General features: G+C 48.1%; 1 protein-coding gene across 2 annotated transcripts in view; it reads right to left on the bottom strand.

The window, feature by feature from the left end:
- Positions 1-6,660: 6,660 nt before the first annotated feature.
- Positions 6,661-27,861, bottom strand: part of LOC144738979 (C-myc promoter-binding protein-like) — a 134,256-nt gene continuing 113,055 nt past the window's right edge. For both annotated transcript variants that reach the window (XM_078621984.1, XM_078621991.1), the window contains exons 25-28: positions 27,399-27,516; positions 25,240-25,480; positions 13,664-13,728; positions 6,661-10,764 (exon numbers count right to left, since the gene is read on the bottom strand). In XM_078621984.1, coding sequence (XP_078478110.1) covers positions 10,631-10,764; positions 13,664-13,728; positions 25,240-25,480; positions 27,399-27,516 — 558 coding nt within the window. In that variant the 3' untranslated portion in view covers positions 6,661-10,630. The remainder of the gene's footprint in view (positions 10,765-13,663; positions 13,729-25,239; positions 25,481-27,398; positions 27,517-27,861) is intronic.

Raw genomic sequence — 27,861 nt, 5'->3', positions numbered from 1 at the left:
AGAGTGGTGGTGGTAGGGGGAGAGTTGCCAGGTATGTTGTAACACCTGTTTAAAGCGGCGAGGCGGCGTTGCTAACGCGACCGGCGAGCGCGTTGGCCTCGCCAAAGCACAACGCAGCCGCAGCACCCTGACCCACCACCATTCCCCACCCAACCGATTGTCTGAGCCGACGAGCAATGATATCGCGATCAAAGCCGGGTGAGCCCTGCTGCCTTGCTCTAATGGGTCACCGTGGTAATAATTGTATACATTTCTTTTATATTACGGTTCCGAAGCACAGGGTCAAAAGCTAGCCCCTAAAAAAATAAAAAAAATCGGCAAGCAGCCAGCTAAACAAACAGCACTATTGAGAGTGTGATCGATGAGCTAAATGCGTTTCTTGAATTGGGAATGTCTGGCGGTCGATTACGTCTGTAATCCGTTAGAGTTTGAGGAGGTGTCATCCCCTCGGCTTGCCAGTAGCAAGGTGGGACTCCATCTCTTCCATTTTCATGGGCTTTCTCCGGATTTTTTCGGGTTCCTCCTATGTGTAATTGGCCTAGAACGCCTTAATATATAGAGGACTGCAGAGCTCTGGGGGTCATTTGGCGCCAAGGTTCCTTCTTGCGCCTCTCAGAAGACAAGTGGGAATTACACTGTGTAACATAATGTTTGTTCCTGGGTAGTAAGTGTCATTTCCTAATTGCTTATGCCTCAAACGTATAGAAAATGGCTATTATTCCACACAAACTTTGCTTTTGTGACCAGGACAGTGATATTTTGAAATTTTTCTATTTTCAATGAGAAAACGGGCCATTTTCTGTACTTTTGAGGCATAAGCAATTAGGAAATAACACTTACTACCCAGGAACAAAAAAAATGTGTTACAGTATAAAAAATATATACATTTTTTAAAATGACAATGTGTACACTGTATCTGCTTAATATTTTAAAGACTGGTAACCAGAAGTCGGGTTTGGCATCATCCTCCACGGGGGAGGAAGCGACTCTTACTTGCTCCACTGATGCTGAGCCGGCCCGCTGAGTAAAATCGATCAACCTCCGGCCATAATTTCTGGGAACAAAAATTCGTAAATGTTGGCTTTGTGATGTTTACATTTATAATGAATCATAGACTCGAATATGTTTTTGCCAAATGTCAGCTTTCAAGCCTTTTTGAAACGTAATTAGAATGGCCATCAGCTCGCTACTCAGTTGGTCACAATCGTTTATAGTCTAATTTACTCTGTTAGATGACTAAGATCAGATGCGATGTATAGGGCCCTGGCGATAAAGACACGGCGTCAAAAACAATTATAAACTGAATTTCAAAGGTAAAATATTACAGTGGCACACGTTTTTAATGTACGATTGTGGCGGGTACTTTGTGAACATGGCGTGATGCAGAGGTGATGATGGCACACCAGAGTTCGCAATCGGGTACCCGATACCCGCACCCTACCCGATACCCGGCTACCCGTACCCGGCCGGGTACGGGTACCCGTTTGCGACCCTGGTGCGGCCGGGTACGGGTAGGCCGTGAGTCACTGGTGAGTCACCGTTTGTCACTCATTTCCCAACGTCTTGTCTCTTCTCACAATTCAAGTTCCTAGAATCAACCCACCCGCGCCTGCAACATGGCTTCATCCCAGAGGTCGCAATCGGGTACCCGATACCCGTACCCTACCCGGCCGGGTACGGGCAGCCGGGTATCGGGTAGGGTACGGGTACCCGTTTGCGACCCTGGTGCGGCCGGGTACGGGTAAGGAATCAAAGCCCGTTTGCGACCTATGTGGCACACACACAAAAAACCGACCACACGCACTGGGTTACATGCCTACATGGTCATGGCACGCATCCTGCACGCCACTTTCAGTCTGTAGGACCCTGGGCAGTGGATGATACATACTGCAGTGGGGCAGGCTGTCTACATGAAAACAAGTGCTGCACTATCACGCACTGTATATGAATGGGGCTAATCGTGGTAACACGAGATGGCGTGTTACCACCTTAATTGCCTTTCTGCATAACTAAGCACACGTCCACGTTGTTGACGCAGTCAAGCCTGTGCGTGGTGTAGCAAATATTTAAGTGCACGCAATTACAATGTCTAAAACAGCAGCCGAGGGAGCATCGTTTTAGATTTAGAAGGATGCAATGAATGTCGAAACATTTGTCCATCCACTGGCGGGATGAACGCCGCCCCACGCATTTGCTGTTGGTCATTGGATGGGGGGGGTGTGCGGTGTGCTTGATTGAACACACAGCAATACCCCGACTTACGTCGCGGATTGCGTTTTCTGGAAAGTGCGACGGCCACTATGGAAACGACGTAAGTCCAAAGCGATTTACTGGGTCAGGTGGAGGCGAAGGCCGAGGCGACGGATACGAACAAGGAGAGACGATGCTGCCAGGCGACTTCAGCGTGGGGTAGAAGGCGACGCGAGTCGGGCAGCGGTGTTACAAATAAAGTGACGGCGGATTTGCGAAGCGACGTAACAGGAGGAGACGTAAATGTGGGTGTTGTTGTCCTACATCACGCTGCTCTGTGTGCTGGTGAAGTGTTGGAGAGGGGGGGGTGTCTTTGCTTCGCCTTATTAATACTTCATTACAAAGTTATTACATATTTTTAAGGCTCAAAAAATTCATGAGACGTTCCTCATTTATGCTACGTCGTAGACCACACGTTGGATGCTGAAAATCGCAGAAAAAAACCAGGCATCGTGCTCTCATCAACTTTCTTGACGTCTGAGAACCACTGAACAGGAGGAACTTTACCAAGCATGTAAAAAAAACGTCGGAGGAAAATTCATCATGATATGCATCGATGCCATTCAAATGCAGGATGCAGAATCTGGTTGTGGCAGAAACGTTCTTGAAGATGGCATCGCAGCCTGCAAACAGTGTGAAGTGGGGAACATCTGGGCCACGCGAGGCGTCATTTGTGCTGTTGCACAGTTAGCTAACACGTTGGAAAATGGTGCGGGGTCAGTGAAAACAACACGATTCATTTGGTGAGTACAAGCCGGTTCTCCAGAATGCCGACACGCAACATCGAGAAGAACTTCCCAATGACATTCTTGTCCCAGACAAACGCGAAACGGTGGTACGGGGACGTCTATCGTTCCGTTGACACCGACACGATCACTTGCAGGCAGGCGACACGTCAGCACGAGCCACGTGCAAGGGCACGGACAGACACTACGCGGTGCGATCGTCAAAGAAGCTCCGGACTTTTCAATTTAAAGCTTTCGTGACTGCAGGGATTCATCTTCTTGGTTCTTTCGGTAAAGTCACGTAGAAGGGAAATAATACAATAATAAAAATAAAACATGATAAAATAATTCTCACGACGTTTCGGCCACAACGCAAGCAGCCGTCCTCAGGTGAAGAACAGGTCTGTCGGAAAGACAACTTCGGACGCTGTCTTTCCAACAGCCCTGTTCTTCACCTGAGGACGGCTACTTGCGTTGTGGCCGAAACGTCGTGAGAATTGTATTTTATTATGTTTTATTTTATTACTTCCCTTCTACGTGGTGACTTTACCGAAAGAACCAAGAAGATGAAGCACCGGACTCTTCCAGCCACAGATCTTGCACCCGACGCTGGGCGACCAGGTGGCCCAGGCCTTGTCGAGTGCCGATCCGAGGACCTGGAAACCCCTGCAGGCTGTGGTCTGGTGCGCTCCGAGTCCCAGTGTGCTTAGGAGGGGAATGCTTTCCCTGAAGCTCATTTTATCATTCAGCATTTTACCTGAATGTTATCTTTAAATTAGGATGTTTGTATTTCCCTTTAAGTGGACGGTGATATTACATTTCAAATAAAACCTTTAAACTTGTAGTTGACTCCCTGTCTTTTATTCCAGAAGCTTGCAGCCCCTTGCTTGTTCCCACACCTTCATACAGGCGCGACTCGTTTAACGAGCGAGATGCGTTCCGCAAAAATCGAAAACTCGTGAAACGACCATCGTTTTCCAATTCACTCCTCCCATGTTAAAAACTGAGCTACGTTTCAGCCCCAACATTTGACACTCTTGAACAATTTTTTTAATGTGAGAAATACAAATTATGATTTTAAAATAAAGTAATAAGGCCGGAATACACATGAAGAGCCACAGTGCAAATACAAAGATCCCCCGTAGAGCCTGAACAGACCGTTGGGGCAAGTGCTGTTAGCAAGAACCTATGAAGGCTGGCACGGTACACGAGGGGTGGGTGGCCGCCTATGTCTGCCGAGAGGCGTTGTTCACACATCGCACTGGATATTCATTTGAGGCTGAGTCGACCTAGGGGACGCCCAGTACCGGTTCAGATAATAGTCGCTGGTGTTGGCCATGAGCGAGAATCGAACTCGGGTCACCGGGTTCGCGGTGCCGAGCGCGAATCGCCGCTCCACCACTGCTCCCCTCCCGCAATGCACCCCTTCGTGTCACCACGAGCCCCCCTTTCCGTACGCCACCAAACACGCGGGCAGTGCACAGGAGAGCCGCTAAAAACAAACAGCTGCGGACCAACGTGTGCCCCCTTCCACCATAGGACGCACATTTATCAGACTCTGCTCGATAAGTGAACACTTTTTCTTCTTGGTTATTTCGGTAAAGTCACGTAGAAAGGAAATAATAAAGTAATACAAATAAAACATAATAAAATAAAATTATATAATACAATAATATAATACTTTATTTTTTTATTACTATTTTATTATTTCCCTTCTACGTGACTTTACCGAAATAACCAAGAAGATGAATCCCAGCAGTCACGAAAGCTTTAAATCGAAATTTAAGTGAACACTTTGCTCGTATTGCGAACAAATGGGTCTGAACACGTGACGTGTTGCGCCACAGCGCCCCCCAAACGGACGCTCAAGCCTCGGTGTTTACAACATCGCCGTACTTGATACAGCACAGTGGTGCAGGCTGGAATACTATTAGTTCCATGCAGAGGTGTGGACTCGAGTCATGTGACTTGGACTCGAGTCAGACTCGAGTCATGAATTTGATGACTTGCGACTCGACTTGGACTTGCATAACAATGACTTTGTCCCACCTCTGGTTCCATGCACGAAAAATATGTCAAAAGCACTCGCCCTTTGTGCATTATGCAAAAACAATGAAGTGCATTTCCTGAACAAGTGCATTGTGGTCCTCTCGTCTTCGGTCACCGTAGACAATGAATGAGCAAATGAGTCCAAATAATTGCGAAACCGGTCTACAATCGTCCATCTCCCTACCACCGCTGCCTGTCGGGTGGTCACATTTGTTCAATTTCCATTGTGTAATTACCGCGTGTGGTCCTGTGCAACATCAATCAACCTCCCTCCCATGCAATGGTCTGAAGGACGCAGCATTCAAGCTGCACGGTGGCAATATTTTCCCATTATTGTTGTGCGCCTCGCCCTTCTCCACCTGGGCGTGCTCGTCATGTCAGCGCCCTTGGTGGTAGCCTGGCGTCATTTTAATTACTAAATGTCATTAAAATGCCACTGAAACGTAACTGACATTGTGCCTTATGAAGTAATTAAGCGCCATAGGCTGCACCCAAAAAACATGTCCGTAACTGCTGAAATATCCTCAGCAGACACGGGAAATAGTTAACTGCAAAGCAGTCCAAAGGTGCTCTCCGTACCATGCCCTGTCAACCTGTTTATGGCACGTGCAAACATAGCCACGGTTTGAGAGTATATAATTTATGGAGAGATTATCTCCGCGGCAAACTGCCACTCGGTACACTCGTTTAGTGACATGGCACCAGATGAAGCAAACCTTGCATGTAATCGTATTGCCGATAGCATATAAATGGGGGTTGACGGATCACTAAAAGATTAGACAACCAGCCTTTACTCACTTTTCGCCCAAATTATTGATTACATGGACCGTATTGTACAGCTGGGCCCTCGGTTATTTTGTGAATTCCAAGTATTGCTGTGCAATCGCGTATACGTAGGTAAGCTAAATATTGACTTCTGAGTGCCATGTCATACGTAATCCATTGTTTCAGGGGTTCATTTGCGGGCTGGCCTGGCCTTAACCTCCCATATCGACCGCTTGTAAAAATAAATCCTCACACGCGTGCCTCGATTTGTGAAACATTCACAAGAAATATCCGTCCGTGGAAAAAGTGGCGGATTGCATGGGCCCTTGTTTCAGTGTTCGTGGTGTTTGCAACTCCGAAAGACCCCGTCCACCCATAATTTCAACAGCAAACGTATGCAATGCGTGTGGGTGCGAAGTGCAAGGGGGTGATGAACTTTATTCTGACAGCAGCAACATGAACGTGGAAAACGCAAGACATATGCCCGCACTGAACCCATCCCCCGGGGGATAACACGGCCATTAAATGTCAGCAATAAGCACGGAACGATGTGTTGATTCATCGAAAGATATGGATCCTGTTAGCTGTTATAAAAAAAAACTTAAAGAGAATAAACAACGTGCATCGAATTACATGAGAATTAAACATTTTCTGTGTTTTTTTTATTGTGGAATGGGAGGTGCCACCATTAACCAAAACAAAAAACACAATTCTTCCATCGATTGCGACCATAAATCGTGACCTCGTTCCAGCCCAGTGAGCACGCATGTCCACTTCCATGTTTACACCGTACGCGACAAAACACTCGCATTCTTTAACAGGCAACTTTTACGAACGACAGTTTAAGAAGTCACGCCAAGCAAGAAGAATGTACGCGCAATTACTGTTTTGGCTTTATTAAAACTCAAGACAAAGCATTTCAAGTTATCAAACCCGCCACGTGTCGGTTCAAAAATGGACACGACAAGCTGTACAGAGAAGCCATCGCTAAGTGCAATTTGTACTGCAGTCACCATTGTATGTGATGCCTAGGGGATTCCATTCACTGTTTAAATCTCACCTTCAAGAGCGAAACTGCCCTCACCCCCCCCCCCTAAGCATGACATATCAGGTAGAAAAACCAAGCACAGTTAGTGGAATGCAACAAAATAGTGGTCACATCTCCCTAAGCTCTACACAAGTTTAATCAACTGAATACGCGTGCGTACACACACACACGCGTCTATACATGCTACGTTACAAACGTACATTAGGTGAAATGCAGCAACAAATTCGATTGATAAATGTGTATTTGGTCCTGCTGTGCTACATAGAACTAAATGAACGTGTAACAATATGCTTTCCACTTATTGACAAATGTGAAAATCATTTGAGAGAACGGTTAACAAATGACCGAGCGAGAGATGGAAGACCAGCGCAGGTGGCTATGTGTTTGATTTCAGCAGAATTAAAGGAAAAAAACACAACTACATTTAACTTGCAAGCTTTATGCGCTGCTGAGAATGAAATTCACGTGTTTAAATAAAAATGCGGGCAGCCTGATTGCGGCATAATTGTAACACAAATAGCAAAACAGACAAATTAAGCGACAATAAAAATACTACTTCATGCTTCAGGTCGGTAAGAACCTCGCGCTCACATTGGGTATTGCTGCGGTACGAATATAACGTCTGGTCTACACAAGCTAATAAAACACGGGTGTTTCGGACTGTAACAAAATATAGCTTTATTCCTCACAAGGGTATTGCACTTTTCGCAAGTCTGAAGAAGCAATGAAAAGTCTCCTTTATGCCATCCTTAAGTCTTTTTAATAAGTGCCTTTGATGATCAACGGTCTGGTTCACATCAGTGCAACTATCAGACGCCAGTCAACATTGGCCCTGGGTCTTCACGCAGTTGCACGTCATTTAAACGATGCTACCGAGTCACTACATGGTGAGAAATATGAAGCATCAATCACTGCGCCCTTTATGATCTTCTGTATGTACACACATCAGCGGTCAACGTATGACGGATTCACTCCCGTTGCATCTCCCCCTGCACCTCCACCCTTTCACTCTGACGCTGCACAATAGTGGTCTCGTGTGATATCGCTTTGCAGGTGAAATGTCAGTCTTCCACAGCACGACCAAGACGTGCAAATCCCTTTGCTAGCCACGTGGGAACAGGGGGCGTGCGCCAAGCTGTATTGCCGTGTTATATGGTCTGGTCTTAATAACGAGAAGTGGAGACACGTAACAACGTGCACGGGGGACCGTTGCCTAGCCAAGAGAAGCCTCCACTTACAACAGCCTCGAGTACACTCGCCGTCACATCCAGAACAGAAAAAACGGACTGTAATTGTTTTAATGATTTCCATCACCTGGATTATAGCGCGATCTCCATTGATCAACAGTGCTTCATTGCGAATTACGGAAAAGTTAATTGCTTGACAGGACATCTCCACTGCTATTTTACCCTGTACACCAAATATTGAGCGTGAATTAACAAACCCCACTGCACCTCTCCCCACCCTTGAGATTGTGGTAAGCATAGTCACACTTGCTAGGGATGGTACGTGTAGGAAGGGATATATGTCACTGCGTACACAGGGACTGACACAACAGAGGAAGCCAAATTAAGTGCACCGTGCCATTGAACAAGTGTCTGTTCGCAACGAGAATGTCAAGACAGCAGGGCCCACGTGGGAAATTTACCTGTAGCTTGAGAGATGGCCTTAAACAGAGGTGGGGTGGGGGGGGGGTGTTCTGTGTTCAGAAAGTCATTTGTATCAATTCTCATCACAACAGCGCTGTCCATTAGCTCACGAACTGCTGTCTCAAGTACGCAGCAGTCTTCGTCTTACTAAAAGCATTGAACAATTATAGCAGCATAGACTTGTGTAAAATATTTCACTGTGCCGATGGAAAAAAATAAAAGAACATACTGTTGTTATCATGTCCAGAGTCGAGTCAGTCTATAATGCAACCTAGACGAAGATGTTTCTCTCTTAATTTTAGAATTTTGTACAGATGATTTATCCACATTTAGTCATACAAAACATTTACAGAGATATTGTGTATTGCAATCGAAAAACTAACGTTCAAGTTACAATACATGACGTTAAATGCATATACTTAAAGAGTACAATTGTACCAATGTTGCATCTGAACTTCCGTGTGAAAAATAAAGTACCTTCTCTATACATGTGTCGTAGACTGGACAGTCGATCACTATTATAACATTGTGAATGAAACTACTATTTGAAACCAACGCTTTTTGTTAAAATGAAAATAAACCAAACATATAAGGCTGCTTGTGGTGATAAGTGTGCATCTTTAAATAGGTTAATGCAATAAGTACTTACGACACACTACCTTGGATGACCACATATAAATGATGACCTCCTTTTAATGTAGACAAATAAATTCTCAATTGCCAATGACAACCGATATAGTCATTAATAAACCATGACACGCTGCAGCATCCGCCAAATGCCTTTCAGCCACAATGACAACAGCATCGGCCAATTGTTTCTTGTGCTCCCCATCCGTATCAAAGTAACATTACTCCCTTTGATAATTTACCTTCCCCAACGTAAGTTCTGTCCCACGCGTTCAACTAAACCAACGAAAATCAAAGTTTTCATTGCTAACGCTCCAAATCTTCCACGGGCTCCAAAATATCACAACAATCTGTACAACTGTTTTTTTTATCTTGCACAGTTAGGGCAGGGTTTTAGATTTTTTTTTTATATGCAACACTAAGTTTTACTGCTATACAAGTGATCACTTTCTAAATAAAAAAAGATATTTCAATTGTACACCTCAAAGTGCAAGAGGGGTGGACCCACTCCTCACACCTCACACCTGGATCTCGAGACACGCTCACACAAAAACAAGTCTCTGGCCTAAATAAAACCCGAATGGACCGTAAATTATGCCAAGCCTTCGGGACAAGCTGGGTGGGCACATTTTGCCAAGTGATCACAATACAAGAATCACAGCTTTATGAACCAGTACCCGGGATGCACATGAAAATGCCATCATCCATTATCAAAGACTGATATAATTGGGCAGAAGTTGGACAACGCGCTTCTTTGATTTTGGACGTGATGTGAAAAGCTCGAGTGACCTTCAATAAAAGTGTTCTAAACAATTACACTCAATATGTTTGCAAACACCTGGGACTTTCTCAAATCTTGATCTGATGCGTGTGGCATCAGATCAAGATTTGGGCATTTGGAGGGGTTCAGAGGGATGATCCTACTGAGTGTGTATGTATAGTTTTATTGACCGGGTTCAAACTGCTGTCTAATTATAATTATTTAAAAACACACTGCAGCTTTATGGACAATTTGCAATTCCTACTGGCATCCTCTGCAAATGTGAACGTCATAAAATGAGAAAGTTAACCTTCGAGGGACGTATCGCTTCTGCTAACCTGTGGAAACAATATATTTGTAGGTTATTTGTCCATGTGGCAGAGCCACATGAACACATTACATTTGATCAATTACCTGTAAGTTCTACGAGTTATAATATACTTGGTAAATCCACAGGGCTTTCTTTTTCTGCTGCTCAACACATCTCCCCTTTGCAAATATAGTGACAGTTCAAGTACCAAATCATTTTAAATGCCCCCACCGTGTGCGCTTGTGCAAGATGTGCTAGAAAGCTTGTTGACAAGGACACCAGCCCCGTGAACATATTCCTCATTTGCAAGTGACGAAGTAAGCAGGACCAACTAACACTAATGTGAATTCACCAACCCTACTCGGAACACACCTCTCTCTGTCGCACGTGTGCATGCACGAGCGCAGTGGATGGGTGCGTGCGAGCGCTCGCCGCGCTTGTCCTCTGCTAGAGTCGCAGTTCCCCGAAGGCCTGGCGGCACGAGGAAGCTGCGGCGCTGGGCGGCAGGTCGTAGTTCAGCAGCCGCCCTCCGTTGGTCGTGATGCGCTCGTGTTCCCGCCGGTACTCCTGATCGAAGACATCTGACGAGTAACAGGGCCACAGGCGATGACGGCAGTGAGCTCTTTGGCGAAGGGTATTGTAAAGGGGCACAAGCAAGCATATGGCCTATACAATATTCCCTCGTTATTCGCGAGAGATACGTTCCGGATATGCTCGTGAATACCACATTTTGCGGACACAATGATATTGGCCTACAAATATCATACACGCAATGTCTGCAGATGCTTCTAAAGCTTCGAGAAGTTATCTCTCTCCCTCGCTTTCTCGTTTCTCGATATAGTCGTGTAGAGTTCGAGATGCAATTTGCGGATAGCCTAAATCGTGGATAGCAAGTTCGTGAATAACGAGGGAACACTGTACCGACGTGTTAATTTGTATACCTGGCTGATAATCGCATACAGGGACGAAACACCTGTGTCAAAGTTGAAAAAGTAAATTTGTATCCATGGGCATGGAGTAATGCTGCTAGCAGCCCTGAGGCTGTGATAGGAATGTTGCTTTCCTATTGTGGGGGTCCAGGCTGAGTAATTTTCTCTCCTCCATCCCACACATTTGCTCCACACATCACAACCTCCCAACATGCTGCCATGTTCCATCCAGTTTATTAGTAATCCTGCCGTAAAATTGCATTCATTATCCACATGCATCTAAACTGAAAGGCCAAAAGCTTCACGAGTGTAGTCCTCTGAGGCATTCAACAACAGACATCACATTCTGGCCCCAAACATCAGTCTCTAAACAGTAGCGTTGACCCCTCTCCCCTTCCAAAGTTGTTTGTAAATTCAACCTATAAAACAAACCAGTTCAAGAAAGCTTCAAGTATATTTACAAATAAATAAACTCACATATATATAGAAAAAAATGATATTAATAATTTATGACCGCAATAACAATGAAAGTGAAGAACTGGTATTTCAGAGTCGACTGGCTCTGTTTTCAGTACAGGGGTGTTGTCTGTATGCATGATTCCTGTCCAAAATAGCTGCCTAAACTGGTTACTTTTCTCTTCCCCAACTCAACGAAGCATGCATCACGGATTCTTAAGCCTCGGATGGAATGCATTTTTGTGTCAATAACCACAGAACGTGTAAACAGGCCCACGGGGCAGCCTTGAAAGATGATATGACACACCGATATTTTTGTTTGTCTAAAAAAATCCTGACATTATTGGTGCTGCAAAATTATAAGTAAATATGCTGTGGATGTGAAAACATCCTCAAATATTGTAAAAAGCAAGGACAGGCCAGTTGGGTGATCAAACAAAGAGAATGTTACGTGACATATAACCGGCAGGCTTTACGACAGGTTGCAATGAAACATGTAAAAGGTGACAACATGGGATGACAGCAGAGGACATCTCCAACCGTTCGTGGCTCTTTTGCAAAAGCATCTCATTTGAAAAATGCAAATGTAACCTTTGTTCTCCCTGAGAATAATGCTGATGACATCTCATAATTTAAATTGTTCCGTGCAATTTAATTTATTAGTGGCCTGTAAACTACTGCATTTATGTTGTGCTGCGTGCGGCGTTTGAGCGCTCATTTCCAGACATGAAGTAACTGTTTACGCTTTTGGAGTACGGGTATTGCGCAGTGGCTGTAGTCCTTAGTTCATAATTTAATTATCTTAGAAGATAATTGACATTCAGGACTTGTGCAACGATATCAGCACACAAGGTACCCTGTAATTACGATGAGATTATGAATGTTCAATGAATGGATGGTGGTCTGTCTTAATTCCCTGTAGGAATTACCAGGTGCCAAGGAGAATGAGTCAACTTTTCTAGAGAAGTAATCGTATGCGAGAAATGCTGAATTAGTATTCTTGAAATGACGAGTAAGAAACACTTGAGCACTTCTTTTCTGGGACATAAACGATTTTACTCTTTTAACTATATTGACTTGTCATGTGATACTTGGTGGCGAGATGTTTACTTCCTCGCCTGGTATGCAGGAGGTCGTGGGTTCGATCCCGACCCTGATGCCAGTATATCTGGAGTGCGCATGTTCTCCCCGTGGTCGTGTGAATTTTTCTCCAGGTCCTCCGGTTTTTCCCTCCAGAATTTGAATCAACATGCGTTTAAGAGTATTTGGCTGCAATAAATTTCCACATAAGCCAATTTGCTGAGCAATCATTTGTGGCCAGGTCGGTTCTGAAAAAGAGCTACATAGCTCAGTGGGCTTTACCTGGTGAAATAAAAATAGTAACAGTGTAGAAGTTTCTCATTGTACTACAAAGTTTGGTATCTACAAAGAAAAAAAAATACTTTGTAGTTGGTATCAGAAAATGCAGGTCATCACCTCTACGGGATCTCAAAAGACATTTCAATTGGACAATTTGAAAAACATTTTTTTTCTCAGGAATATAGGGGCCCGATAGAGATAAACCTATCTCTAACCAAAGCCTTGGTATTCCAAACAATCATTGAGATAACTGGATGTGTGCTGTCAGTATTGCCCAAGAGAAAGTGATTGATTTTGTCAGTGGGTAATCTGAGGTTCCATTCTCCTGCATCATTTTCAAAGAGGGTCAGAGGATTGAGTGTTCAATTGAAGGAGATTGGAAAAGTCCAGGATTTTAGCCCGATTGATGAACCCCGAGTCAATATTATTAATGATAAAAACCGTCAGCTATTACTATTTAGAATTCACGGCTTAAAATAAATATTCTCTGTCATTCAAGGGGCAAGGAATAGTCGACACAGCATGAAATGACAAAAGGTTAACTCGCCCTTTGATCAACCAACATTTAAGTTAGAGACTGATAACCATCTCAACCCTCTTTTATGCTATTTATCAGATGTTTTTATATCCCGCAGCAAAGTAAAACTACATAGAAAAGCAAACCAGACCCACGAGCACACACACACGAATATACATGAGCACAATGCTGCAGGTTGGCATAACCACCGTTACTCACTTATGTCAACATTCTCAGCTCCCATGGACACCAGTGAGAAGAACAGCAGCTCTCGGTATAGGCTCCTGGATGAAGTAAAAGATCGCAAGTGTCACCGTCACAAAATAACAGGCAATAAATATAACAAAGCCATTCCGTACCTTGCAATCACTTTGACGGTTTGGCAAATGTAACAGTTACCCAATGTGAACTCCTGTATCGTGCACCACAAAGTATGAATGTACATTATACTAATAGGGATTTCCCCCTTTTTTCTGGCAACAAAACTGACACCTTCTGCAAGGAATCATGCTTACATTAACCACAATACTTGCAGTCAAATGTAAACAAAAAACAATACTCTGATAATTTATGCATTATCTTTGAAACTGATTGGTCCACACCAGAGACATGTACAAGATTAGTACATGTGTGTCTCGCTTAACGAGTGAGATACGTTCCGCGAAATATTGCTCGGCAAGCGAACACTCTTGAAATGATCATCGTTTTCCCATTAACTCCCACGTTAAAAGCTGAGAAATACGTTTCAGCCTCAAAATGTTCCATTCAGGAACAACTTTTTGAACATGAGAAATACAAATGACCGTGTAATATATTTTTTTTATAAAGTAATAAAACATCAAATGTAACTTTTACCACAAATGAAAGAACCACAGTGGAAGTTCCCCAGTATAGCCTATGATATCACCTCCTTACAGCCACATATGTTAAATAAACACTCACGATCAATCACACAGCCCTCTCCCGTTCTCTCCATCCCCCCAAAGACAAAGATCCCCGTGTAGCCTTAACATACTGTTGGGTCAAGTACTGTTAGCGAGCACCGATGAAGGCCGGTACAGCACACGAGGGGTGGTGGGTGGCCAGCACCAACGCCCGGCCACCTTTGACTCACGAGTGACGGCGTTTATACACCGCACCAGGTGCTCAAATGAGTCTGTGAGTCGTCCCAGGGAAGGCCCAGGATCAGTTCAGTTTATCGTCACTGGTATTGGCCGTGTGCGGGAATCGAACTCGGGTCGCCGGGTTCATAGTGCCGTGCGCTAACCGTTGCGCCACCGTTCCCCACGCCCACCCATCACAACAGTACCACCACGAGGACCCCCCCCCACCCACCCCTCTCTGCAACCACCCCTATCGCGCGCTTACGCAACACAGGAGAGTGGTAAGCAAACAGCTGGGGGCGGTGGTGGTGCCCTCCTGGCTGATAGATCAGTCTCCACTCATTACGGAAACATTTGTGCGAACTGGGCCAAGTTAAAATTGCTCGTTATAGCGAATTATCGTAAAAATAACGCTCGCTAAGCGAGACACGCCCGTAATGGCTCTCAGCCTTCTGTGTAAACATTGCTGGATGATGGCTTCCACCCCTGTTTTGTCAGTCATAGAGGTAATTTGGTCCATACTTTACCACGCTGTTTAGTGAGGATTGGTGAAGGAGGGGGGGGGGAGACCAGAACCGGTTTAAATATCAATCGCCACTTATATATTTATGTTGAATGACAACTAACTACACGCAACAAAACATGTTAGTTGTGACCGGGAATAAAGCTGACGCGCCAACAACCGCTGCACCACTGCCCTGATGTATAGAACAAATATAACAATGAGTTTATAAAAATAACACTTAGGTTCCTTTTGCAAGCAGATGTAGCTTGCTGCAAAAGCTGTTGAAAGAAACACATGCTTATTGCCGCATTCTTCTGTTGTTGCTGAAAGTGCCAAGTAAACATTCCAACGGAGCTTCGAATACTAATTATAAAGATATTACTTATCGTTGCAAGTACTCACTGTAGCCAGCAAAGAGAATGTGGAGGAAGCAACTGAAAGTTTGTTTCGTTTGGCTGTGTGCCATAGAACACGCACACTATTAGCCATTGATCAGGTTCGTAGTAGGAATCACTGACATTGCACTAACAATGTGTCACACTCATGCCAATCTGTGACTCCAGGCTTAATGTGCAAAGGTACAAGACAATAACAGTTGTACGGTGTCATTTCTATCTTGGACTTCTGAACCAACAAAGCGTTGTGTGATCATATGTTTTGCAACTAAAACCAACCAACTGACCCAACAAACACTGTTGGATAAGACTATTTTGAACCTGGAAGACCATTTTGAACCTGGAAGAGCGATTATTTTAGGTGCGTAAGAGAATGCAGTGGAAACTGATGAAAGTGTGTTTGGCTTTGCGTCATCAACAAAGACAAAGACCCCCCATATAGCCTTAACAGACTTTTTGGGCAAAGTGCTGCTCAAGAGCACCTATAAAGGCAGGACGGTATGGCCAGCACCACGCCTGGCCGTCTTTGTCTCCCGAGTGATGTTTTTTATACACCACATCAGGTACTCATTTTGAGACCGGGTCGACATCGGGGATGCCCAGGACCGGTTGAGATACATCGTCACTGGTGTAAGCAGTGAGCGGGAATCCAACTCGGGTCGTCGTATTCAGAGTGCAGCGGCGCTAACCGCTACACTACCGCTGGAATTGCGCAATCAACACACAGACACCCACTACTAGTCACTCATCAGGTTCACACAGACAGGTCGACTGACAACGTCGGTAAACATCCACGCGTTCGCTGATCTGTGACTTGCCGCTCTGTTGTGTAAAGCTGCAAAACGTTAAGAGTAAGCAATTCCTTCAAATTGTGAAATTTTCTATTTAGAACCCTTGTGGGAACAGGTGTGCACGATCATATTTTCGCAACCTCGCCCAAACACCTGTGAGTCAACATTGGCTGCGAGAGCAAACAAGCAACGCCGCCCACCCCCCCGTCATTGGGAAACACTGGGGAAGCAAGGCAAGGCTACAAGGCCACTGCATCGGCTGTCGCTGTGAATAGGAGTTGATTAACTTGGAGAGAGAGAGATGGGTGCATTTGAAGTACCGGTAAGTACGCTGGACACCCAGGTTGAGGCACACGTATGTTTATTCAAGCTTGTCGGTACAGGACAGCACTAGAGGGGGTAGCGGCCCCCTCACCCGGATAACTGGGGATACACCCTAGCTAGTCCTGACCTACTCCCAAGTCCTCCACTAACGGGCTAGGGGAGGCTAACTGGCCCGACACTGGTGAGTCGGGCTACGGTCTCCGGAGTCCCAGGGTACTGACCCTGGTTCACGGAACCACGCCTCTGGCTCGATCCTCCGCAGCCCTTACAAGGGCGGCGTCGAGGGGAGTCCAGGGCTTCTAACTAGAAGATCTTCCTTCTTCCTCCTTCGTTCCCAGACTGAGCCACGAGCTCTCTCTGTCCTCCCCTTTTATACCCCCCGTCAGGATCACAACCCCCCAGGCTGCCTGATGCGGACGTCGCTGCGGGCACCCCCCCCGTGTACTCCCGGAGCTCCGCCCACTGTGTTTATTCCCCGTTGGATCCCATGCACCTACAGCCCTCCCGTAACAACCCTACATCACTCCCCCCATTACAGCTCGCAGCCGTCCCGGCTGCAACAATTCCAATAAAGGAACATTTACCCCTCAACCCCGTGTGTGCCTCATTTTTTTTCAACAAAATGCAAATTGAACAACAACAACAAGAACAACAAGAAGAACAAGCACACCCCCGAAGGGAATGTCCGACGCACCCCCCCCCCCCGTATAAATACGAAATCCGTAAAAGCGCGTATATACAACTAGCCAGGAACTCCCCCAGCACACACAGCACACCCACGACACACAACGCACCCACAACACACACACCCCGCCCACACACACAACACAACACACACAATGTGGCAGGAGCGCACCACCGACGCAGCATACAGTAACCATGACACGTGAAATAAAAAAAAATTTCTTCTTTTTGTATTTTATAAGAGTCTGCGCATCTTAGCGCGCGTCCTTGCCGCAGGCCCGTCACACGGGGCAACCCCGGACGGCGGACCATCCGGTGGCGGCTGTCCCTTTCGAGATGAGGTCGCGATTGAAGTGGCGCGACCGTCGGCATCACCCGTGTGGGTTGTAGGGCATGAGCCCGTCATTCCCGGTGCACCTGTGGGTGGGACAGCCGGCGACACATCAGGCGAGAGCAGCGACGGACCCTCCGAGTCGGTCGACCCCCCACATGCTTGGCCCCGCGCGTGTGGAGTGGGCCCTCGCACCGCAACAAACGGTTTTAGCCTAGAGGGGTGTACAAACCACCGGCGCCTGCCCCATTTGATTCGAACGCACTGAGGCCTCAAAACCTCGACAACCTCGACGGGGCCCCGCCACGGGCGCACGAGTTTAGAGGAGGTCGCGAGTGGTACCTGGGGACAGTGCAGCCATGCCCTGTCCCCCGGCTTCCACTGCAGCACGTGCGCGCGAGCCAGCCTGAGGCGCTCGTTCGCCTTTTGACGCCTGTCAGAATTTAGCCTCGCAGCATCCCGCGCCTCAGTCAGTTTGTCAAGGTTAAATTTAACGTGTTCATCCAATTTAATTTTACCCAGCGGCGCGGGGATCTGCAGCTGTGCCGAAACAGGTGGGTCGGGTTCGCGGCCATACATAAGAAAGAATGGTGAAAATCCCGTCGCAGCATGGGGAGCCAATCTGTATGCCGCTAGAACCCCTTGAATTTGTAAGTCCCAATCAGTCTGTGAGTCCGAGACTTGCTGCGACAACATAGACGAGATGGTGCGATGCAGACGCTCGACCATCCCGTCCGTTTGCGGGTGATAAGGAGAGGTTCGAATTTTTTTCGTTCCTAGGAGATCACAGACTTGTTTTAGGAGTTTCCCGGAAAAATTTCTACCCTGGTCGGTCAGCAACCGCTCCGGAGCACCTTTGTCCATGACATAACCCTGGACAAAGGCGTCGACGATGGCTGCTGCCGACTGATTTGGCAGGGGCCAGGCCATAGGCCAGCGCGTAAAATATTCGACCCCAGTAAGCAAATATCTGTTACCCCTGGGGGTGGCGGGGAATGGCCCCAGAATGTCCAGTGCGACCAGTTCATTTACTCGGGAGACCTGGATGGACTGCAAGGGCGGGTTCGACTCCCGTGCCGGTGGTTTGCGCTGCGCACACCGAGGGCATGCTGCCAACAGATCAGTGACATCCCTTGTCATGCCTGGCCAAAAAAAATTCAGCTGGAGCAAGGAGAGAGTTTTCTGGGTCCCCAGGTGGAGGAGGCGCTCATGCGCAGCCCACACCACCTTACCCCGTAATCCCGAAGGGACCACCAGCCGGTGACGGTGGGATTTGCTGTCCCAATGCATGAGCAACCCTGCGTGCATGCCCCAAGCGTCGGCCTCACCCGTCCCCCGCCCCCTCTCTCCGGCGCGACGACGCAACGCGAGGAGGGAGGTATCCTCCATTTGGAGGCGCCCCCATTCATTAACGGGCAACCCAAGCAGGGAATCTTTCCCCTGTTCCGCGATATCATTGGTGACCAATGTTTCGTCATTGGCGGCGGCCGCCAGGACCGGAACCATCATGTCCCCTGCCGGCTTGCAACGCCCAGACCCCAGGAGGCATGCGCATTCGGAGGCGGTTGGCATCCGTGACAGAGCGTCAGCGTTGGTGTGGCGAACGCCCTTACGGTAGGTGGTTTCGAAATCGAAATCCTGGAGGACCTCCAACCATCGGGACAATTGTCCCGATGGCTGTTGAACCTTCAGGGCGTACTGCAGTGCCGCATGATCTGTGCGGACGGTGAAATGCCGACCGTACAGATATGGGCGATACTGTTGGATGAAATAGACAATTGCCAACAGTTCCCTACGGGTGACACAATATCTTTGCTCCGCTGGAGACAACACCCGACTGCCGTACGCAACCACCCGTTCCACGCCGTCAACCACCTGGGAAAGCACACCTCCAATACCCGTGTTGCTCGCGTCGGTGTCGAGCAAAAACGGCCTAGAAAAATCTGGGTAAATCAGGGGAGGAGCCTTTACCAGGGCGTCCCGAAGGGAGCAGAAAGCAGCTTCCTCCTCCTGACCCCAGTGGAACCGAACCCCTTTAGATGTTAACGCGTGTAGGGGTTTGGCAATCGTTGCAAAATTAGCGACGAAGCGTCGGTAATATGATGCGAAGCCAATAAAACTCCTGACCTCTCCCACCGAGGTGGGAGTCGGCCAGGAGCTGACACACTGCGTTTTGGCGGGATCGGTAGCAATACCCGAGCGCCCTACGATGTGCCCCAAATAACGCACCGACTCGCGTAACAAATGGCATTTCTGGGGCTTAAATTTCAAATTAGCAGCCCGCATCTTTAGGAAAACCGCCCGCAACCTCTGGAGATGTTCATCAAAAGTTTTACCAAAGACAATAACGTCATCCAAATAAATCAGGCACGATTCCCATTGCAATCCAGCCAAAACCAATTCCATCAATCGCTGGAAAGTTGCCGGCGCTGAGTGTAAGCCCATCGGCAACCGGTTGAATTGGAACAGGCCGTGCGGTGTACGGAAAGCAGTTTTAGGCTTAGAATCATCGTCCAGAGGAAGCTGCCAGAATCCCGAAAGTAAATCTAGTGTGGAGAAGAATCGCGCTCCCGCCAAGGCGTCCAGCGATTCGTCCATCCGTGGGAGCGGGTATGCGTCGGCAACCGAAATTTTATTAAGGCGCCGAAAATCCACGCAAAACCGCAACGAGCCGTCCTGCTTTTTAACCAGGACGATCGGCGCTCCCCAAGGGCTGGTGGAGGGAGAAATGATGTCGGCGGCTAACATGTCATCAACAGCCGATTTGACATGGTCCTTTTCGGCGGGACTTAACCGAAACGGATTTTGGCGAATTGGCGCGCTGTCACCCGTGTCAATATGGTGACGCAGCAGGTGAGTGCAACCCAAATCATATTTATCCCGACTGAAAACGTCGGAAAATTCCCTCAGTAGCGTTCTAAGCTGTTGGCGCTCTGAATTTGTCAGGTCCGTCGATCCCGCACAAAGCGCGTCGAGCCACCCTTCATCGCTGTCCGAATGTGGGAGCATTCGGGAAGCAGTGCCAACATGGTTCGCGACAGGTTCCTCGCAGGGTACCGGCGTCGCGTGAGCGAGCACCGTCCCTTGAGGAACCACCACTGTCTGCGACCCCACATTGAGGACCGCGATGAAAGGGTCCTCGTCCCCTCTTACGACGGTCTGGGCCGGAATCAAATTAGGTGCACTAACCCCGGCCCTAGACGGTCCCAGCAAAACACCCTGATCCCCTACGCCCTTAGCGAAGGGCTTACGAAGTTTCAGAGGCACTAGCATTTGAGCTCCCGGCGGCACACTAACTGTTCTGACGACGAACGCCGGTACCGTCGCGAACGCCGTCCGAGCCGCCGCAGGGGAAGTCAGGAAGGCCATGCGTCGCCCTGACGGAAGCTCAATGCATCCTTGGTCGATCAAAATACGAATGGGCATTTTGCCTAAGAAATCCGTCCCCAGCAGGCACGGAACCGCCAGCGAGGAGGAAACGAAAATCGGCCCCGACAATTTGATGTCCCCAATAGAAATTTGCGCTCGAATCTGTCCCATGATGCCGAGAGAGCCCCCGTTAGCGGCATAGAATGGGACGTTAACCGGCATTAAAGGCCGGCTTTGTACGGGCAGAATATTGTAAATTAATTCCGAAATGATTGTCGCCGATGCCCCCGTATCGACCAAGATGCGTACTTCTACCCCGTCGATGTGTCCGACCACGGCCGACGACCCTGACGACGCGGCTACCACGCGATGGGCCAACACGGACCACTGTTTGGGCTCGATTTGAGTCCCCGCAGTGATCCGCGTTGGCCCCTTGCAACGCGACATCGGCCCCCCGTTTGTTGTGGTGCGAGAGTGTGCAACGGGTGGGTGCTTTGGCCAAGCATGTGTGGTGCCGCGACTCGCCGGATCATGTTGCTGGAGCTTGGGAAGAGGAGGGCCGGCGTGCCGTCGAGGCGTCGTCCCGCGCTGTCGCGGAGAGCGGCACCCCGAGGCGACGTGGCCCCGGACGCCGCAGTTGAAACACCGCGGGAGCCCCGGTGGAGACGATGGGCGGTTGAAACGGCTTGACCCGTCCCGGGCCGAGCGTACTTCTTGCGCCTGTTGCCGTCGATGGTCGACGGCGAAGAGCTCCTCCGTCGGAAGGGTGGCTGCAGCCACCGCACGCCCTGCCGATGCCCTGCTGGCTTTCCGCCGCAGGGACAGAAGGTTGGCGTGAAGGAGGCGCGCCGCCTGAAGAGAGGTCATCTCAGCGTCCTCCTGTGCGACGACAGCGATGTCCAGGTCGTCTGCCAGGAGGAGTATTTTCTCCGTGACCATCGCGTCCACGCCATCGTCGTCCATACGGGGAAAAGCCGTCTTAGCCAGCGCTAGGAGGCTCGTCCTGTATGCCAGGGGCGACTCCTTTTCACCCCGCTTGCGCTCGTAGAACTGCTCTCTGCATTCTGCTGAAGGTCCATAGACCCCGGCCAGCAGTTGTAGCGCCTTCGGCAGAGTAGACCGCTTCTCTTTCGGCGCCGATGTGAGGGCGGCGAGCGCGTCTGCGTCGAGGAGCGCCGGCAGCGCGCAGAGGGCTTCATCGTCGGACCACCTTGCCATTTCTTGGTGGGCGATGAAGCGTCGCTGGAAGCCGCCCCAGTCGCCCTCTGCACCAACAAATTCTTTCAGCGGAGGCAGCCGTTGTTGCAGCGCAGCGTTCGCCTTGGAAGTCTGCAGGCTGTTATTCCCGGGACTCGGCTGTGCGTCGGCGCGAATGGCAGATGGAATCGCCTGTCGCCGATGTGATGACGCTCCCTCCGCCGGTGATGACGCAGCTGTCCCAGCGAGAGCGGTGTCGGACCCAAGGTTGAGCCCGGCCACGCCCTCTGCAGCTGCCGTAACGATGGCGGGAAATTCAAAGTTGGAGTCTTCAGAAATGGCGGGAAGGCGCTCAGGTCGACGACTCCCCTCGGCCCGTGGTGGACCACCAGCCCCCAGCCGCGTGATGTTTTCCAGCGTGGCGGCAGCGGCGTACAGTAGCTCCGCCAGTCTCTCGTGAGCCAGCCGTAGCGCGTCTGGCTGCGGCCCCTCCTCATGCCGATGCCCCGGTAGGAACGCGTCGGCCCCCGGCTGCGCCATGTCTTGGTGAGCCGTCTCGGGCTCAATGACTTCAGCAGTGTCCTCCTCCGGTACTCTGGCTCGAGCTGTCTGGCGTGTTTCCATGTCCGTAGTTCTTCTGACACCAGATGAAGTACCGGTAAGTACGCTGGACACCCAGGTTGAGGCACACGTATGTTTATTCAAGCTTGTCGGTACAGGACAGCACTAGAGGGGGTAGCGGCCCCCTCACCCGGATAACTGGGGATACACCCTAGCTAGTCCTGACCTACTCCCAAGTCCTCCACTAACGGGCTAGGGGAGGCTAACTGGCCCGACACTGGTGAGTCGGGCTACGGTCTCCGGAGTCCCAGGGTACTGACCCTGGTTCACGGAACCACGCCTCTGGCTCGATCCTCCGCAGCCCTTACAAGGGCGGCGTCGAGGGGAGTCCAGGGCTTCTAACTAGAAGATCTTCCTTCTTCCTCCTTCGTTCCCAGACTGAGCCACGAGCTCTCTCTGTCCTCCCCTTTTATACCCCCCGTCAGGATCACAACCCCCCAGGCTGCCTGATGCGGACGTCGCTGCGGGCACCCCCCCCGTGTACTCCCGGAGCTCCGCCCACTGTGTTTATTCCCCGTTGGATCCCATGCACCTACAGCCCTCCCGTAACAACCCTACACATTTTTGGACGAGTAGTATTGTCACAGAATCCCCATGCATATCACTGGGAAATGCTGATGGTAGTGAAGAGGATGAAGACCGTGCCAATTGTCACAATCCGTTGTACGATGGGTATCCGTTATTCACAGCAGCAGCATTACACAAGCAGGCTCTGAATGATTTTATCTACAGGGCACATTTGTATACGTTCATAATTTCAGACTGACTTTTGTTAATTTTCACAACGTTAAAAAGGCAGGTATCTTTTTAGTTATGGTGGGCAGTGTGTTTCATTACATTGGTATTATTATCGCCCATTATATTCCAACTGTACCATTAGTCTAGTAATGAAGGGGGGGGACTGATTTCCCATGTTTGTTCGGGAACAATTCAAGAGGATGACACCACAGAACCACTGCCTGCGTGTTACAATACAACTCGCGCTTGTGCAGTCACAACATGACAGCGTGAAAACATGTGGTTATACGTTCATGAGCTTGTTTGCCACAACCTTACAGAGTAATTTTTCATTTAACGTGCTAAGCCGAGTTTCATGCTTGTTTCGAGCCAATAACGTTATTTTTTTTATTCCGCATGAGACACAAATTCAGGTTGGCACACTGACAAAACCTGATGTGACTTGTGCAGCAGGTGAGCTTGCAGCAGCGCTGATGTGCGATAAGGTGTGAAACACACACAAAGTGCTCATTCAAAGTAGCACTGTCCATTGATTAAAAACGCATAAATCCAGCTATGCCTATTTAAAGACCATAGAAGTATTCAACTCCGATTAACACGGTTGGCTACGTACGGTGCCAAAGAAGTTCAACATACATACATACAACATAGTACGGATAAAGATGAAAATGTATTTTTGTGATCAATTATGCCTCCTAATGCCTCTCAATAACTATTGTAGCATTGGAAAATGTTAAGAATGCTCTGGAACAGACACGGGGTAAAGGTTTAGCAATAAGTTAATTTCTCTTTGCAGGACATGAGCAAGCTCGACTCAAATAATGTTCACTACAATGCAAAAGTAACACTAAAGAGCCCTGTACATGCCCCAGCTTTACACGAAGCTCCTTTCACCTGCAATGCTCTGTGTACCTTCTCATGCACAATATGTATGTATAACCTATTTGAATATATGCATGTATATTTAACTTCTGTTGCACCATACATAGCCAACCGTGCTGATCGAAGGTGTGGGGGGAGGAAAAAACACTCTAGACAAAAAGCAGTTCGAAATAAATTTAGTTTCTAAATTAGAATGTAAAGTGCATAGCTGCATTGGCTTTCAAATATCGGAAGGTAGAGCATTCCAGACTTAACTATTTCTTATTATACCAGGTAAGGCCCACTGAGCTATATAGCTCTTTTTCAGAAGTGACCTGGCCACAAATGATAGCTCAACGAAGTGGCTAATCACGTGGAAATTTATCACAGCCAAATACTCTAAACGCATGTTTCTAAATGTGGATAGAAAAACCGGAGGACCCAGAGAAAAATCCACGTGAACACAGGGAGCGAGACGTGAAAACTGCAAACATACGGGCGTTAGGGTCAACATCGAACCCACGGCCTCCTCTACACCAGGCGAGGGAGTTCAAACATTTTTCGATTTAAAGCTTTCGTGACTGCAGAGATTCATCTTCTTGGTTCTTTCGGTAAAGTCACGTAGAAGCGAAATAATAAAATAATAAAAATAAAACAATTTAATAATTCTCACGACGTTTCGGCCACAACACAAGCAGCCGTCCTCTTCACCTGAGGACGGCTGCTTGCGTTGTGGCCGAAACGTCGTGAGAATTATTCTATTATGTTTAATTTGTATTATTTTATTACTTCCCTTCTACGTGACTTTACCGAAAGAACCAAGAAGATGAGTTCAAACATCTCGCCACCGGCCAATGGTAGCGCCTGCTTTCTGACCTGTGTCTGCGCAGGTTGCGGTTGCGGTGGCTCCAGGCGTCCAGCAGCTGGCAGATGGGGCTGTAGACGTCGTTGCCCTTGATGTGCTTCTCCATGCGCTCCAGGTCATTGCGGCTCAGCTTCAGCTTGCCGGGGTTTTGGCCCGCCTTGCCGGGCGAGGCATTGCCCGAGCCAGGGCCGGGGCTCGGAACGGGGGCCGAGGGGGGCTCGACGTCTGGGGCTGACGAACCTTCCGCAGACACTGCAGACGGAGAACGAGATAATGAAGAAAAAAAATTTCGCCAACTCATCTGAGCGAGTTTCTCGCTCAATCTCCCTCCCTCCAGCCATCCATACTGCTAATTCCCTTCCCCCAATTAAAGTTGAAAATCAAGAACTTCATCTTCTCCGCTGCCTACTGCTGACTGTCTCCTCTATACGAAGAGTTTTTAAAATATTTCTAGGAGTCCCCCTAGTGCACGCGACGTCTAGTTTGTACGGCGCCTTGAGTTGAATTTGCACTAAGACGCAATATGAAAAACTAAAAATTGCATCTCAATGAGAGTAAAAACACAGCATTGCTGATTTTGAAAGCAGCTATCGCCAATCCATATTGAAAAATGTGTGCTTCCACATAATCTGCCAAAATTCTAGATATGAGAATTACAATATCACTACAATATGATCAAGACAAATCTCAGAGTAAAGTGTGTGGGAAAATGTGTCCCGTTTGTGTAAAAATGGCACTTAAAATAAGCTTTTGTTTTTGGAGGTTCTGTGAAAATCTCTTGTGCAGCTGTTTTCGGACACACGAAGCCACACCACTGCGAGATTTCTGAATGGAATGTGTTTATCTTATGACACGATGACACAGGAGCACACTGGCAATACAATCTGGAAAAGACTAAAAATTCTTCCTTTAAAATCCCCTGCATACAATATAAACCAAATTAAATCTTACACTTCCATCAATAACATTGCACATATAGAGGTGTAGAGTTTGATGAGCGCATGCTGCATAACATGCAAAACCTCTCGGGACATGTAAACATTTCCGGCTACTTTGGCATCCTGAAGAGCGTTTAATTGCTACACTCTTGCTATTTTTGTTCATTTTAAAGATACATTTCACATATCAGACGTTTTTTTTTTCAAGAATATAGCCACTACACATCCATGCTTCAGTTGTAAAAAGATGAGAGCCTTATGTGAGCATATGATTCGGACAAAACAATGTAATTAGATTTGAAGAGGCTCAGATAAATATGCTACAATCTGCCTCATTTACTGCGGCCACGTCCAGAATTTCACTGCTCTTGCTTCACCGCTGTAAAGCGAGAGAACGTGATTCCTGCATCAAATAGAGGTAATAGAGGTGGTGTGGGTAACAACATTCTGGGGTTCGTATTGTTCTTTGGAAAACTTACTATTTGTAAATGTAAAAAATATATCTTTTTATTGAAGAAACACATTTGATTCAAAATAAATGAATTTTACTTGGAAGCAGATGAGTGTACGTGGAGAACCAAGTACAGTATCTTTTGGCAATGGTGACCTGACATAAAATGCATCATCATCGTTAGCCATGACCAATCCAGTCCGAGATGAAGGTCTGCCAAAGCTACCGCCAACTCGCACGAACCTGCTACCGCCACTCGAGCTCAACTAAAACAATTTTTTATTTCACTAGGTAAAGCACACTGAGCTATATGGCTCTTTTTCAGATGCGACTTGGCCACAAATATTAGCTCAACGAAGTGGCTTATCGTGTGGAAATTTAACGCACATTTCTAAATGTGGAGGGAAAAACCAGAGGACCTGGATGAGAATCCAAGTGACCACGGGGAAAGAGAGACACGCAGACTCCAAATATACAGGCGTCAGGGTAGGGATCGAACCCACGACCTCCTGCACACCAGGCGAGGTATTTAACATCTCGCCACCGTGGAACTGATTTCATCGCTCTACCTCTTCAGTGGACTCCTCGTTAAATGGATGCGGTACATCCCCTGGCTCGCACTCCATCATTAGTCTATCCCGTGGTCCATCATCCCTGGAATGATGGCCCACGGGATAGAACACATGAAGACAGAAAATAGACGGCATTGAAACTCAATTTGCTCAAGTGCCTGCGCTGACAGCAAGGGGGCTTTGGCAGTGGGAACAAACGCATTTCTCACCGAGGGTGTCCCACAGGACATAGAGCGGTTGCTCCAGGTCCTTGTGCAGCTTGCGGTTGTCCCAGAGCGTGTGCACCAGCACGCGCTTTCCCTCCCGCGGACCCCCGCTCTGCGGAGTCTGTGTGCAAAAAAACAAAGTGTCCCCCTGTAGACTTAACACACCGTTGGGGCAAGCGCAGTTAGCGAGTAGCATCTATGAAGGCCGGTACGGTAAACGAGGGGGTGGGTGGCCAGCGCCATGCCCAACCGCCTTTGTCTTCCTAGTGGGGATGTTTTTCCACACCGTACCAGGGTACCCACTTCAGCCTGAGTTGACCTAGGGGAGGCCCAGGACTGGTTTAGATAATCACCACCGGTGTTGGTGGCCGTGAGCGGGAATCAAACTCGTTTCAAAGGGTTCACGGCAAAGCATACTAACCGCTACACTTCTGCTCCACACACACACACCAGGGTCACCACGGGC

The sequence above is a fragment of the Lampetra planeri genome, chromosome 3 (genome assembly GCF_965212315.1).
Source record: "Lampetra planeri chromosome 3, kcLamPlan1.2.h2, whole genome shotgun sequence".
NCBI lineage: Eukaryota > Metazoa > Chordata > Hyperoartia > Petromyzontiformes > Petromyzontidae > Lampetra > Lampetra planeri.
The sequence above is the reverse complement of the archived record's forward strand: the minus strand, read 5'-3'. Positions and strand labels throughout refer to the sequence as shown.